A 14184-nucleotide genomic window follows, 5' to 3' on the forward strand; every position below is an offset into this window, starting at 1 on the left:
CCACAGTGCCGTTATCCTTCTGCATTGTTTCATGGAAATTCCCTCCAGACAGCCAAAGACAGACCCCGAATGTGAGGGGGAGATGAAAATTGTGTGGTCGAGCCTGCGGAGAGGGAGTGGGTGCAGATCAGAGCAAGCGTTCGCTCGCACCAAGGTGGATTTCAGTCACACTGGTTATACTTCATACACTTTACTTTTGTAAATTCTGTTTATTGGAGTTTGGTTTGTTTGTTTTGAGAAATTCTTGTAGTCCTGTAAGACCCACTCTCCTGCAAATCACTTCATTTTAAACCAAAATACAACAACACCTTTTGCTGTGGTTAGTAGAAGTGACATGGTTCTTTATCTTTCCAGATTCTTCCTAAAATTTTTTCTCAAGTGCAATCAGAATTGCTTGAAAACAGCAGGAAACCCAAGAGATATGAGACGGTTCCAGGTAAGTTCTTACAAGGCTCAGCATTAACCTGTCTGCCTTTGTTCTTCTTTTCCTTTCCCATCTCCTCTCTCCCACATTGCTCCTAATAAACATGATGACAATCTCCAAAAAGCCATATCAGACAGTGTTAAAGTTTTTTTTTCCATTTGTTGTGTTTAAACCCTTTTTTTCCCCTTTTTAAATTTTTTTTTTCCCTTTCCCTCTTTCTCCACCCTGAATCCCCAGGGGGAAGTGCTGTACTGTACCAACCAGCAGTGGATATTTGATTTGACACCCTCGGGCAAAGCACTCGCACGTACAGCTGCCCACAGCAGGGATCGTGCTTGTGATATTTAGATGCCTCAGAATTTTTCAAAGTAGCTCTGTACGTGCTACACAAGCAACCTCCTCATTTCCTACCTCTTTCCCTGTTTTTTTTTTTTTTTTTTTTTTGCTTTCTAACACTCTCACATCCTCCCTTTAGCTTCTTTAAAATAATTAATTAAATAAATAAACAAACAAACAAATAAATAAATAAATAAAACCAGCAACAAACCAAGACGCCCAAACAGTGATGGGCACTTTAAGATCTCACAGCAAAAGCAAAAAGCCCCCCCCCCCTCCACCGTGGGACCTTGACCCAGCTGCTTTCAGTGAAATCAGCCTCTGGATTGTGAGTTCCAGCTCACACAGACAGCACAGGAGCTCTGGTGGCAGTGGGGACAGCAGAGGAGCTGTGGTGGCAGTGGGGACAGCAGAGGAGCTCTGGTGGCAGTGGGGACAGACACAAGAGGAGCTCTGGTGGCAGTGGGGACAGCAGAGGAGCTGTGGTGGCAGTGGGGACAGCAGAGGAGCTGTGGTGGCAGTGGGGACAGACACAAGAGGAGCTGTGGTGGCAGTGGGGACAGCACAGGAGCTCTGGTGGCAGTGGGGACAGACACAAGAGGAGCTGTGGTGGCAGTGGGGACAGCAGAGGAGCTCTGGTGGCAGTGGGGACAGACACAAGAGGAGCTCTGGTGGCAGTGGGGACAGCAGAGGAGCTGTGGTGGCAGTGGGGACAGCACAGGAGCTCTGGTGGCAGTGGGGACAGCAGAGGAGCTCTGGTGGCAGTGGGGACAGACACAAGAGGAGCTGTGGTGGCAGTGGGGACAGCAGAGGAGCTGTGGTGGCAGTGGGGATAGCACAGGAGCTCTGGTGGCAGTGGGGACAGACACAAGAGGAGCTGTGGTGGCAGTGGGGACAGACACAAGAGGAGCTGTGGTGGCAGTGGGGATAGCACAGGAGCTCTGGTGGCAGTGGGGACAGACACAAGAGGAGCTCTGGTGGCAGTGGGGACAGCAGAGGAGCTGTGGTGGCAGTGGGGACAGCAGAGGCAGGCGCCGCTCCCGTGCCATCCCATTTGGGCAGCTCTGGGTAATAAATGAGGGGGTTTCACCCGGAGCTGAGCCCTGGTGGAGTGGCCAGGGAATGGTGCAGCTCTGACAGGCTGCGTGTGATGTCAGGTCACTGGCAAAGGAGGAAAGTGGGCTGGGAGTGACTCTGGGAGATGGAATCGGGCCGTTGGGCTGTACCCCAGATTTTCTGGGTGATCTTTGAGCCACTGTCCCTCTCTTTTCATCTCTGATCCCAAATGGGGTTTCTTCCCTCGGTGAAACTCTGGGGTCTTGGTCCAGCAGAGCCTTGGAGCGAGTCCATGAGTTCTCTGCCAGCCAGAACCGCCAAAATTCCCTGGTGGAACCCAGCACCACCACTGAAAATGCCGCTTGTTCTCCTTCTTATTGTGCCTTGTGCTGTGTCACATCTCTAATAAAAATTGGATTTTAGCTCACTGAGGGATGGGTGGTTTTCCTGTAGACCCTTGACATCCATAGGTTTGGCACTTGATGCTCCATTGCTTCATATTTCATGTTTTGTGTTTCACTTGCATCAGTTTCCTCATTTATAAATGGAGTTAAAACTCCACAGGAGTTTACTGAGTTGCTTCAGACTTTCCATCAAAATGTGTTCTCATAGAAAAAGTGATTTTTATTTTTCTTCCGCTTCTTCTAGCAATGAAAAACTTAATAATTAAAAAAGTTTCAACTTTTACGAGAAATCCTGCAAAACAAAAGCTTTTGAAAGCTCAGAAAAATCAAAGAAATGCAGGCAGAAATTTTTTTAAAAAAGAGATTTATTAGATTTTTGTTTGGAGCGTGAAGAAAAAAAATAAAGAAAAATTCCTGACCAACCTAATTTTTTTCACGAGTAGTTTAAAGAGGCTGCAGTGACTTCTTCACTCTGTGTTTTTTAGAGATGATAAGACACAAAGAAAAAAGAGGTGCTCATTTTTAGGGAATTTATACTGAGTTTTCCTTTTTTTCAACTGGCAATTTCCACAAAGAAAAAAAAGCAGCAATTAGTTATCATCTGCCAAGAGTGCTAAAAAAATCTGGAAAGCAAGAAAAAACCTCTTTTAGAGCATGTAAACACATCTTGTTGGCTCTTGGAGCCAGCGAGGAGAGCTGATTGTGGAACATCAGGAGACATAAATATTCTCATTTTTGGGGGGTTTTGTTCTGAGTTTGTAAAACATTGTGCCCAGGGCTCTCCTGATTAACACCTGGGGACTGCCCCAGTATTCAGAATATTGGCTGTAACTGCTGAAAGAGAAATTCTGGACCCAAACACACACTGGAATATTGAGAAATTCAGCTCTGGTTTCAAATCCGTGCTGGCTACTCCCAAAAAATCCTCAAATCCTTGATTTCCATCAGATGCTGAGCTGCAGGAGGAGTTTGGATCTAACTTGTTTTTTTTTTTTTTTTTTTGGGGTGGGGGGTTGGGGACAGAAATCTCTCAGTGGTCTCAGCATTATTCTTGGTGTCACCTCACCCAAACTGGGATGTGACAAAGCCCAACAACCTCAGATGTCCAGGGAAACCTCAGAGAGGGAAAATGGACCCAGTCCTGCAGGATCACGTGGATGGGGATGGAATTCCTCCATTCCTCAGCCCATCCACCTGGCAGCTCTCGTATGGGACAGAGCCTGGCTTTGCTTTTCATCTCTGGACCAAAATCAGCATTTTATGGAGGAGAATGAGCTGGGATGGACTCCTCAGCTGGGTTTTCTGCCTCTGAACATGCCAAGCTGGGAAAACAGAGCCAAGTGAAACTGCAGGGTTCTGTTTCTCTGGGATAACTTCAACTCCTCCTGCACTTTCAGTCCATGGGAGTTCATCCCCTTTGAGTCTCAGCGAGAGAATTCTGTTCAGGCCCCCAAATTAATCAAGATCAGGTTTTAAAACCACTAAATTCAGTTTACTTTTTTGTCAATCCCCCCCCCCAAAAATGTCAACATTTTCTCAGAGTTACAGAACTGAAACCTTTGAGACAAATTGCAGAATTCTTGTGGTTTTGAGTGAGACCAAGATCTTCATTCAGGCTCTTTCAAAGCTGGACACGTGGGTTGCTGAGCTTTATTCTGGGCTGCAGAGGTCAGTGTGGATAAAAAAAAAAAAATAAAAAAAAGATAAAAACAGTGGCTCAAATTGCTAAAATTTGACACCTTGGGAATAAAAAAGCTCGGTGTTCCAAAGCAAATTAGCCATGATGAACAGTGAGGACGATAGGCAAAGACAGCTTGTTTTCTGTCTGCCCCCTTGTTTCTAAGGATAACAGCATCACTTCTCTGAACAAAAGCAAAGTTAGGAGTGTTCCTGAACATCCACTGAATTCTGGACACTTATTTTATTTCTGGTTGATTTTTGTGTGTGTGTGTTCGTTGAGTTTTCTGTTTTAAAATGTTGATGAATTCTTTTTGCCTGCTGTTTGTTGGACATGGTCTGTCAGCAACCCTGAAAGTCAAAAGTGGGGGGGGAAAAAAATCGCTTTAAAATATTAGTGGTCTGTTTGCACACTTTGTTAGTTTTCATTTTAATTGTTAATATGTTCACCAGGCATAGGGATGAATGTGCAGAGTTGTCTGTTAGGTTTGAAGGAATAGTTTTGCATCCTGCCAGTGCAGGAACTTGTGAGCAGAGTAAAAGCAGGGTCAAAAAACACAGTGCAGTCGAGTGGTTTATTCATTTCACAATTTAATTCATTATGTTTCAGTCTTGGGCCATATCTAAGACCTCTGCTGGTTTTTCCCCAATAAATTATTTGTACAGCTGTTGTTATTAAGTCTCCCTCCTCTTCCAGATATTTCCAAGCACTTCACTTCCCTTATGCAAACAGAATTCTGCAGCAAAGCTCATCTAAATGTGTTTTAATTCCTGTCTGTGTTCTTCTGCAGAACCAAATATTTCCATTTTCAATGGAGTAGTGCTTGTCAAATCTCCAGGAGACGTCAAAATACTCTTTTTCTTCTGTGATTGTTAAAGAAAACAGCAGAGAGGGTTCTTCTATCAAAGCTCTCATTTAAATCACTACTGAAACCTGGCCCTGAAAGGGTCTCATCCAACACCATTTCTGCTCTTTCATGGTGCCCAAACCTGAGGCTTTGTTGATGAGACACAAAACATAAAAAAAAAAAAAAAAAAAAAAAAAAAAAAAAAAAAGATGTGGAAATAATTCCTTACAATGCATCCTACTGAGTTTTGCAGCACAGAGAGATGGTTACTCATGACTGGAAAAGTGTCAAGCTAATGCTTCTGATTAGAGATGGGTGTGAAGCTGCACAGTTTGGGCTTGGTTTGGCTCAACCCCAAAGTTCCAAGGCTCTGGGATCCAGTGTCCAAGCCTGGCCCCAGCCTCACTTCCAGAGCCGTTACAAGATTCAGATATTTCATATTATACTGGTAATATATTAAGATAAATTAAATGTTAGGATTCACGTGTATCATTAAAAAAAAAAAAAAAGGAGTGGGCAGAGGAAGGGGAGGAAAGGTTACATTAACACTGCATTGTAAATTTAATGCAGCTCCAGATGCCTGAAGTGTTGTGGTATTTTTATTGTAATTCTTTAGTTTGGAGAGCAGCACCAGCTGCTTTGTGGTCCCGTTGACTATTAGAAATTTGCTTTGATATTAAGTAGAGCTCCAAAAATATAATGAAATTCTCTTGCTTTCCTTTTTTCTTTTAACCAAATGCAATGATTTTGTGCTGTTGAAAACCACGTTTTACATCAGAAGTTAAGGAATGGGTGATCACTATTTTAGTGGGGTTTTTTCTCCTGTAGTAACATGATTTTATTGTGAATCACTACTTCAGTGTCTGTCAGTGGCCAAAGCAGGGAAAGAGAATCTTTCTAGAACTAAAGGAAAGGGATATTTCTAGAACTAAGGAATACTTTCATAGTTATTTGATGGCTGCCCAAAACCCACAGAGATCAAGCAATATGTCCTTGTGAGTTTAACTGAAGCAGATATTGGCTATTTATCAATTAAAATATTTCCAAATAAAGCCGGTGGGTGGAAAACTGAGGCAAAAATCCTCCTAAAATCACCTATTGAAACACAGGGTTTGAGTTCAGCTCCTCTGCAAATTGAGTTTACATAGGTGCTGTTAAGCAGAGCTGTGTTCTCAGTGAGGGATTCTCCCAGGAATGGAACTTAAGATAAAAAAATAAAATAAAATAAAAACGATGCCCTCAATTTAATGAGGAATTCTCCTGCAGAACTTGATTGAAGCCCAATGATATTTAGTGATAATGACCGGTGTGTAAAGGGGAACAATAATTCTGTGGAATTAAGATGAGGCTCCTCAGCTGAAATGCTTCAGCTGAGACCTGGTGCTCACGCATTAGGCTCCTGCTGGTTGGGAATTCTGCTTCCTCCAGGAGCACAGTGATTGAACAGGTCCTGCAGTGCCAGGGAGGGGTAGGGGGCAGCAGAAATGGGCACTAACAGTGGTCAGCTTTGAACCAATGTCCTTTTTGAGGAGCAAAACCAGAAAGGTCAGTAATTGCCCTGTGTTTTCAGCAGAAAACATGACATGGAGTGTTTGCTGGCAGGTACAACCCCCCTCCTCTAGATGCTCTAGGGAGGAAGAGAAAGGAAAAATAACAAGGTGCATCCCTGGGGAGGTTTTCCTCCTGACCTCGGAGTGGTTGGATCAGTTCATCATCAAACATGTGAGCAAAGCTGGCTGGGGCTGGGATTTCACCCAGCTCGCTCTAATCCCCAGCTCTGAGGGGTCTGTGTCACTCAGGGAAATGGAAAATGATTAAGAGGAGGGGATGATACTGGGAGTTAGGAATGTAGGATGTAGGGAGCAAAAGAGATGGCAAGGATAAAACATAAGTGCCCTAAATGGGAATCCTGTCCAGGCTGGTGGGGAACTGTGCCAGAGACTCCTGTGGTCAGGCTAGGATATGGATAGGGATTATCCATAGGATATGGGAGAGGTGAACTCTACATGGAATAATCATTATAGGGCACTCATTTCCCAGGTATAAATTGCAAAAGAAATGCAGCTGGTGTCAGCAGGGCTGGGCCTGTTACTGCAGGGGGCGGATTTCTTCATCTGGTACTGACTGATCCAACAAAAGGTGATGTTGTTTTAGATTCTCTGTGACTAAGGGAAGGACTGACTCAATTGCAAGAGAAAAAGTACTCAAGAAGTTTAATGTGCTCAGATCTAAAGGCCAAATATCCACGGGGAAAGAAAGTTCCCAGAGTGATGTCTCATCCATTAAAAACAAATGGCAGATGAGATCCACGCTGTCTTACACTGCCAGCAGAAAGGAGGGGCATTTGTTGCACTGGGCCCCTCTGATTTCTTCTTTGGGTACAATACACTGGATAAACTACAGACAAAAGAGAGCAAAATGACATTGGAACAGATGCAGGAATGGGACATTAAGGGGGCAGGGGCTGGACAAGGGCTTGGCTCAAATACTTGCACTGAGGAGGGATGGAGCTGCTCTCTGACATTACCCTCACGTAGGTCAGGAAGGGAAATAATGATTTTAAAGCAAATGTTAAGTATAAACTGACTAGGAATAAATTCAGGCTGTAAGCCATAAATTCCCTCATCATCAGGCTTTAAAACAAGATGGGTGTCAAAGGCAGAAGGTGGAAATGGTTGCAAATGATTTTATGAAAGCAGCTCCATGGTTTGGCTGTGGGCAACAGCAGGAGACAAGGTGTCAGTGACCCAGGAGTGGTGTCCAACCTGTGTCCCAAGGTCCTTTGGATTCCCTGGGGTGAAAATGCTCAGTTTGCAGGCTCAGGGTCCTGGACAGGATTTCCCAAAGAATTCCATGGAAGTTTTGAGCTGAGTGAGGCTGCTGGCATTTTTCACATTGTTTATCTTATTCCTAATCCAGCTGAAGCAAACCCACTCTATCCAGGCTCTCCTCCTGTGTTACTCCCTCAACCAAAATTCCTGTTGACATCAATGGGAGCCCTGTCCAAGTCCAGGCAGCAGGATGAGGCCTGCCCTTCCATATTTCCTTCCACTCAGCTGGAAATTACTATTACTATTATTATTATTATTATTATTATATTTTTTAACTCCTCATAGCAGGGTTTTTTTTAAGTTCAAACAACACAGTGCTGTGACTAGAGAGTATAAGGGAAAGTGCATCAGGAATTCAATATTGTTTCCAGATGTACAATGTCATAAAGAATTTTTTCCACACTTGGAATGGCAACAGGAATTTTTTTGAGAGAGATCACTTAGGCAGTGATGAGATATGTTATATGTAAGTAAATGCCTGTATGCCTGGAATGTTTGTACCATATGTCTAAATAGGTGTCTGTGACTGATACAGCTTTTATATCTGGGGATCTGAATGGATTTGCATATCTGTGATTTGAAGAGCAGCGCACTTCAGAATATAAAAATACTGATATAACATAGGTGGGGGAGGGAAATTTGTAGTAGCCAGGTGAAGGTTTGTAAAGAAACCCAAGCCCCTGAGCTGTGCAGGGAGGTGAAGGAGGGGCACTGCAGCTCAGGGAAGCTGAGTTTAATGTGCTAAAGACACTTTGGCTGGATGTCACGGGAGGTGAACCCTCCCCGTGGGTTCTGAGCGAGGATTGCATTACAGAAATCCACCTGGGAAACAAAAATAATGTGGAGATCCAGCTCCGGCATTTCTCCAGGTCTGCTGGGGAATCACTGCTTCACGGCCATGGCCTCTCAGCTGATAAGAAGACCTTTGTAGATTGGCAGGGAGAACCTCAAGGAGTGTGAAAACAGCTTCGAATCCTGTAATTCCCCCAGAGTTCTGAGGGAGGTGGGATCTGTGTTTGGGAGGATGAAGGAATAACACATTGACCTCTTTGTTTCTTTCTTGCTTGCTGTCCTCTGAAACCCCAGCAGAGGTGACAGTTTGGTCCAGCACAAAATCTTGCCTTTTTATGCTGTCTGTGCCCAAAATTTGGCCCTAATCTATGGTCTACCTGACCTATTTTGTTGTCCTCAGATCATTCCCTTTGGATCAAATTTTGCATTAAGAAATGATGTTAGATAAAAGATCATCCACTGCGCGTAGGCAAAGAAACCAAATTATCGTACACAAGTGGTGGCATCAGGGCAGCAAAAGAAAACCTCACCAGAACCATTTGCCAGCCCTGTGGGCAAAAGTCAGAATTTAAACCTCCAGGGAATTTTGAACATCACCTTTCATCAGCACTAAATACAGGGGTTTTTAAAAAGGGCTTGGACTATTTTACAATGTTGGGAGAACAAGTGTTGTTGATAAATACGTGTTCAGGAGGGGATTGGCAAAAGTGCATAGAAATGGTTAACAAGGTAATGGTAAGAAATGTTGACCTTGATTTGTTTAGCTAAGATGTAAAGATTTTTGAAGGTCAAAGGTGTTCTTGTGTAGTGTTTTGGAGTCTAACTGTGTCTGACCCTCTAACATTAAGCTGCTGTGGCCTGCAGTTTTGAAGAGTGAAGCAAACCAGGGGGAAAGAGGGAAGGGGGAGAGAACAGGAAATGGAGTGAGGTGTTTCAGGAAGTTGTCAGGAGTTGACTGATTGATTCCAGATGGAAAGGGTCACCCTTTGTGACCCAGGAAATACTCACTGGGGGAAAGCAGTTGGCTTGTGAAAGGGAAGGGCCTGGGAGTTAGAGACCATGGTGGAATGCACATTCCTCCTCCTTTTATCCATAAAACATTGGTTTTTAACCTCCAGAATAAAATAATTGTATTGTGATCTCCATCTGGCAAGAGGGAATGGCTGGGGCAAAGTGAAGAAGTTCAGTCATTTGGATGTCCATGACTGCACGTGTCCTTTCTCCACTCCACGGCTGAGCAGTTGGGTGGTGGAGCAATGACAAAGGTCTCTGCTGAAATTCAGGTTACAGAAGAAAAGGTCTCAAGCTTTGAGAATGTCCTGCTCAAGATCTGAACTTTGCATCTCGCCCTGTCCACGAGACTGCTGTTTATTCGCCCTGGGTCCCAGCTTTGACAGGCCAAGTGGCTCTGGCCCTCCTGTCATGGATGGGAGAGGAGGATAAAAATGGAACCACACATGGAGAGAGGTCTGGAAGTGCATCTTCCATTCCTGCTGGCTCAGGGAGCAGGGGATGCTCAGCACTTGTCTCCTGGACTGGTTCTTGCCATTATTCTGCCCTTGCTGTGGGAGTCTCTACATCTCCTACCAAAATGTGGGTCTTGTGTTGTGCACAACCCAAACGGTGATTCCAACACTGACCTCTGCTCTGGGACAGTGACAGGACACAGGGAGCAGCTGGAGCTGTGCAGGGAGGGTTAGGCTGGAGAGCAGGGAAAGGCTGGATGTTGGGAAATCCAGAGGGTGCTGGAGCCAGAATCTGCCAGAGCTCCAGGAGTGTTCGGACAGCACTGCCAGGGATGCCCAGGGTGGGATTTTGGGGTGACTGGATGATCCCAGTGAGTGCCTTTTCCACTCAGGTCATTCCACTGTTCTATTCTATGTGTGAACACTTGAGGCCTTCCTCTGTTCTCTCTTCCTGGGATCGTGTGGATGTGTATTGATCCCACTCGTGGAAGTGAGCTCAGAGAAGTCTCTATTCCATACTGCAACTGTATATACACGACACACTTTTATATTTACATTTGGTTGCAATTTAAACACTTGTTGTAAATATTTCAGACACTGGAATAATTCAGGCCTATTCCCCTTCGCCACAGCGTGCTCTGGGCTGGCCAGTGAGAGACTAAAATTTATTTCCATTGTTTAAGGGAAAATAATGAAGTGCATCTGAGTGGGCTCAGCTATGTCATGCGGGAAACGTTCCCTTTGGATGGAGTCACACCCCACCCTAATGGGAATGAGGAAATCAGTTGGCACACAAAAGCAACACATTCTGTGACAAGAATGCTTGAGAAGTATAAGAGTACAGGATGACAAGAGCATTTTGGAATGAATTAGAGTTGTCTCGGGAAAGAAAGTGTTCTTTAAGCTCTCCTAAGCCTGGGGAGGGCAAGGTCTCTCCTGCTCCGTGCTGGATAGAGTTTTATCAGCAAATGGAGCTTGATACTCTCTTACCTCGGCCGTGACAGCTGAGGCTGTGAAAATCCATGAACATATCCAGGGTTTGATTCTCCCCGGCTGTGCATTACTGTAGGTGTGGCAGTGGGATGGAATTCAGCTCCTCTACACCAACTAATGGTCAAAGCCACTCAATCAGAGGGCATCTTCTTCCCGGAGTTAAAAAACTGTTTTTTCCCAAAAGTTTGTGGTTTGAAGTCACGCATCCTTCTGGATCGATGGGATTTAGAGCTTTGCATACTGTAAAAACTAAAGTTGGATTAATTAACATATACAGTTACTTTATCCAAGAATTCAAATTGGAGCCCAGTCATGGAGGTTGAGGTTTAAAACCTGCTCCTTTGTTTGGGGTGCTCAGGCTCAGATGATTTTTCAGGAGGCACTGTGAACTCACATGTCAAAACCAACCATGATATTCAGTCCTGTTTTCATGGAGTTTCCATCCTGCAGGAACTGGGTCATTATAGAGTGAGCCCACAGGATGCTGTGTTAAATGCAATTAATGCACTGAATATAGGCTGAGAATATTTTCTCCCCTTCTTGAACCCCTGCAAGGTGTGCTGCCATTTTTATAAGACAAGGGTCTAGCCGAAGTGAATAATTAATCCTTAACAAGCTGAATTTTGGATAAATTGTTTACCTGGCTGGTTTTCCCTTCTCTTTCTAAACATCCAGGTGGTGCTATCGACAACAGTGAACGTGGATGGGCACGTGCTGGCAGTGTCTGACAACATGTTTGTGCACAACAACTCCAAGCACGGGCGGAGAGCGAGGAGACTCGACCCCTCGGAAGGTGGGAGTTTTGTCTGGAGAGCAGAGCAGAAATTACCCATTCTTCCATTTCTGTTTGTTTTCAGGAGTGAAGGAGAGCTAAGGGGGAATTGCAGAGCCTCAGGGGGTTTGGGGAAGGCAGAGGCAGGAAAACAGTGTCTACTGCATGCAAAATATGATCCTCCTCACATCTAAGGGACTGGCTCCCCCTCCCCCTGCAATTTATTAATTAGTATGTACTGCGAAGATGAAAAACACAGAAACACCAAGTATTATCTAAATTTCAGCCTTCTCATTCAGCTGGGATAGATTTGATTTCAGGCAAATTAGGCAAGATGACATCTTAGTTAAACAGAGCCGTTCCAGCACAAGATGTGTATGAAAAAGTGTCACTGGTTCCCTTAAACAAACTGTGCACGGAGCCTAACGATGCGCAGAGGGAGCTGACACTAATTGATGTGAGTTTGTTTGGCTAAGCCAGACTCATGGCCAGCTCCAGGATGGGTTGGGGACTGTATTCAAGCAATTACAAATTCTTGTATCTGTTAAGTTTCAAAATGTTCGGCCCCTCCTCTCCCTCTTGGTTCCCAAAACACTCCACCTCCCTCACGCAGACAGTGCTCAAAAATGACTGGAAAGTGCTGGAAAATGCTATCAGTGCCTGCTTTTCCCTCTCCTGCAGCCACTGAAAGTGAGAAGAGCTGGTGATGTTAGTGGAATAGACAAGCAAGGATATTATTTCATTATAATGTTTTGCTGCCCCACTTCTTAACTGTGCCCTGTATCAACCTAAAAGAAGAATTAATGAACTGGAAGAAAATGATTGAATCAGTAAAGAATTCAGAGTGGTGTTAATTCTCCCCCAGCGGGCAGTGAAATGGTAGAAGGAAAATCCCAGGATTCCTAGCCTAGGAAGCCATCCAGTTTTTCCTTGACTGATTGGATGTGATTGACTGGCTGTTCAAAGGAGTCTCATGTTTTTGGAGCACTGCCAAAGTTCCCCTCCACCTCTGACCCTGTCAACATTGGGAATGGAGTGATGGATTGACTTTGGTTATGGCCTGGAAACCATATTGGGTTCCTGATGGGATGCGTAGTCCAGAGGCCTTGAACATATGGAAGAAAGAAATAAAAAAAATTGACTCTATAAAATCAAGAAAATTATTAGAAATTATCTCCTGATATAAATTGGAGGAGACATTCAATATTCCTGTATCTTCTTTCACCCACTGATAAACTTAATGAATGTGACTCTACCTTTTTGTCCAGAGGGTTTGTGTCTGTGGGATCATATGATAATGAGTGGGTGTTATTTTGGTTTTTTAAGCAGCCTCTGCACAATCATTTAAGTGTTAAATTTTTACACCCACTACAGTTGGCCTATTAGGCTTTAATGACACGATGTTAAGTGCCAGTAATGAATAGGCAAGTAATTAACACTTGCAAGGCAGAAAACACTCCTTTATTTATTTATCTATCAGCATTCTGGGGTTTGTGGAGTGGTGAGCAGCCCTCATGGGTGAATGGCTGGAGGGGACTTGTCCCAGGCCTCTGCCAGCAGTGGGAATTGAGGAATTCCCAAGTGTGGATGGGTGGAGCTGCTCTCAGCTGCAGTTTTGCATCACTTGGGATGTTTGATACCCTCAAGAATTGCTCCAGGGATTTACACCCAGGCCTGCAAACAGCCTTGTTGGGGGTGGGGGGTGGAGGGGAGATAAAAAAAAGACACCTTAAAGTGATGTCTTGATGTTTTTGTGGTTTTTTTTGTTCTGTGCAGCCACACCCTGCATCAAAGCCATCAGCCCAAGCGAGGGGTGGACCACAGGAGGAGCCATGGTGATCATCATCGGGGACAACTTCTTCGATGGGCTGCAGGTGGTGTTTGGGACCATGCTGGTGTGGAGCGAGGTGGGTACAGCTGCCCCAGCCCCTGAGCTGGGGACAATTCCCTTCTCTAAGGAGGAATGGGGTAAATTCCTTTTTCTGAGGAGGAATGGGGTTAATTCCTGCTCCTGTCTGTGGTGCTGGGTGAGGTGGGACACAGAAACCTGTGTGAAGGGAATTCATGGGATGTGTTTTCCTTGCTCCGTGGTGTTGTTGAGTGATACCCAGAATGGAACTGAACCATTTTAGGCATCTATAAAATCAAAGAAATCATTAGAAATTGTCTCCTGATATGAGCAGAAGGAGACATTTGGTATTCCCATATATCCTTTTACCCACTGATGAGCTTAATTAATGTTACCCTACCAATTTTCCACAGAGTTTATTATTTACACAAGTTTATTTACATAAGCAAGGGTAGAGAAATAAAGAAAGGGTTTGAGTTTGGGAAGGAGAAAAAAAAAAAATATCTGGGCCTAGGAATAAGCCATCAATTAAACAATGGGTTTAACAGTAGAATTTTCTTGATGACAATTTATCCTAAAATGTGTGATCCTCTCCTGGAGGCCAGGAACTAACCGGGTGTACCCCTCTGCTGATCTATAGTGACAATAAAAAATAAAGAGTTTGTGTGATGGCAGGACAAAGGGGAATGGTTTTAAAGTGAGCCAGGGCTGAGTTGGAGATGATGATGATGACATT

The 14184-nt window shown here is 44.4% G+C and overlaps 1 protein-coding gene across 5 annotated transcripts in view; it reads left to right on the plus strand.

Annotated features, from left to right (window-relative positions):
• The window catches only part of EBF2 (EBF transcription factor 2), a 128079-nt gene that overhangs the window by 94706 nt on the left and 19189 nt on the right, over positions 1-14184 (plus strand). For 4 of the 5 annotated variants that reach the window (XM_062510774.1, XM_062510776.1, XM_062510778.1 and 1 more), the window contains 3 exons: positions 355-436; positions 11503-11620; positions 13376-13506. In XM_062510774.1, the coding sequence (XP_062366758.1) occupies positions 355-436; positions 11503-11620; positions 13376-13506 (331 nt within the window). Of the gene's footprint in view, positions 1-354; positions 437-11502; positions 11621-12299; positions 12303-13375; positions 13507-14184 lie in introns of all 5 variants that reach the window. The other variant, XM_062510773.1, reaches the window with a different exon arrangement.

The sequence above is a fragment of the Cinclus cinclus genome, chromosome 29, assembly GCF_963662255.1.
Source record: "Cinclus cinclus chromosome 29, bCinCin1.1, whole genome shotgun sequence".
NCBI lineage: Eukaryota > Metazoa > Chordata > Aves > Passeriformes > Cinclidae > Cinclus > Cinclus cinclus.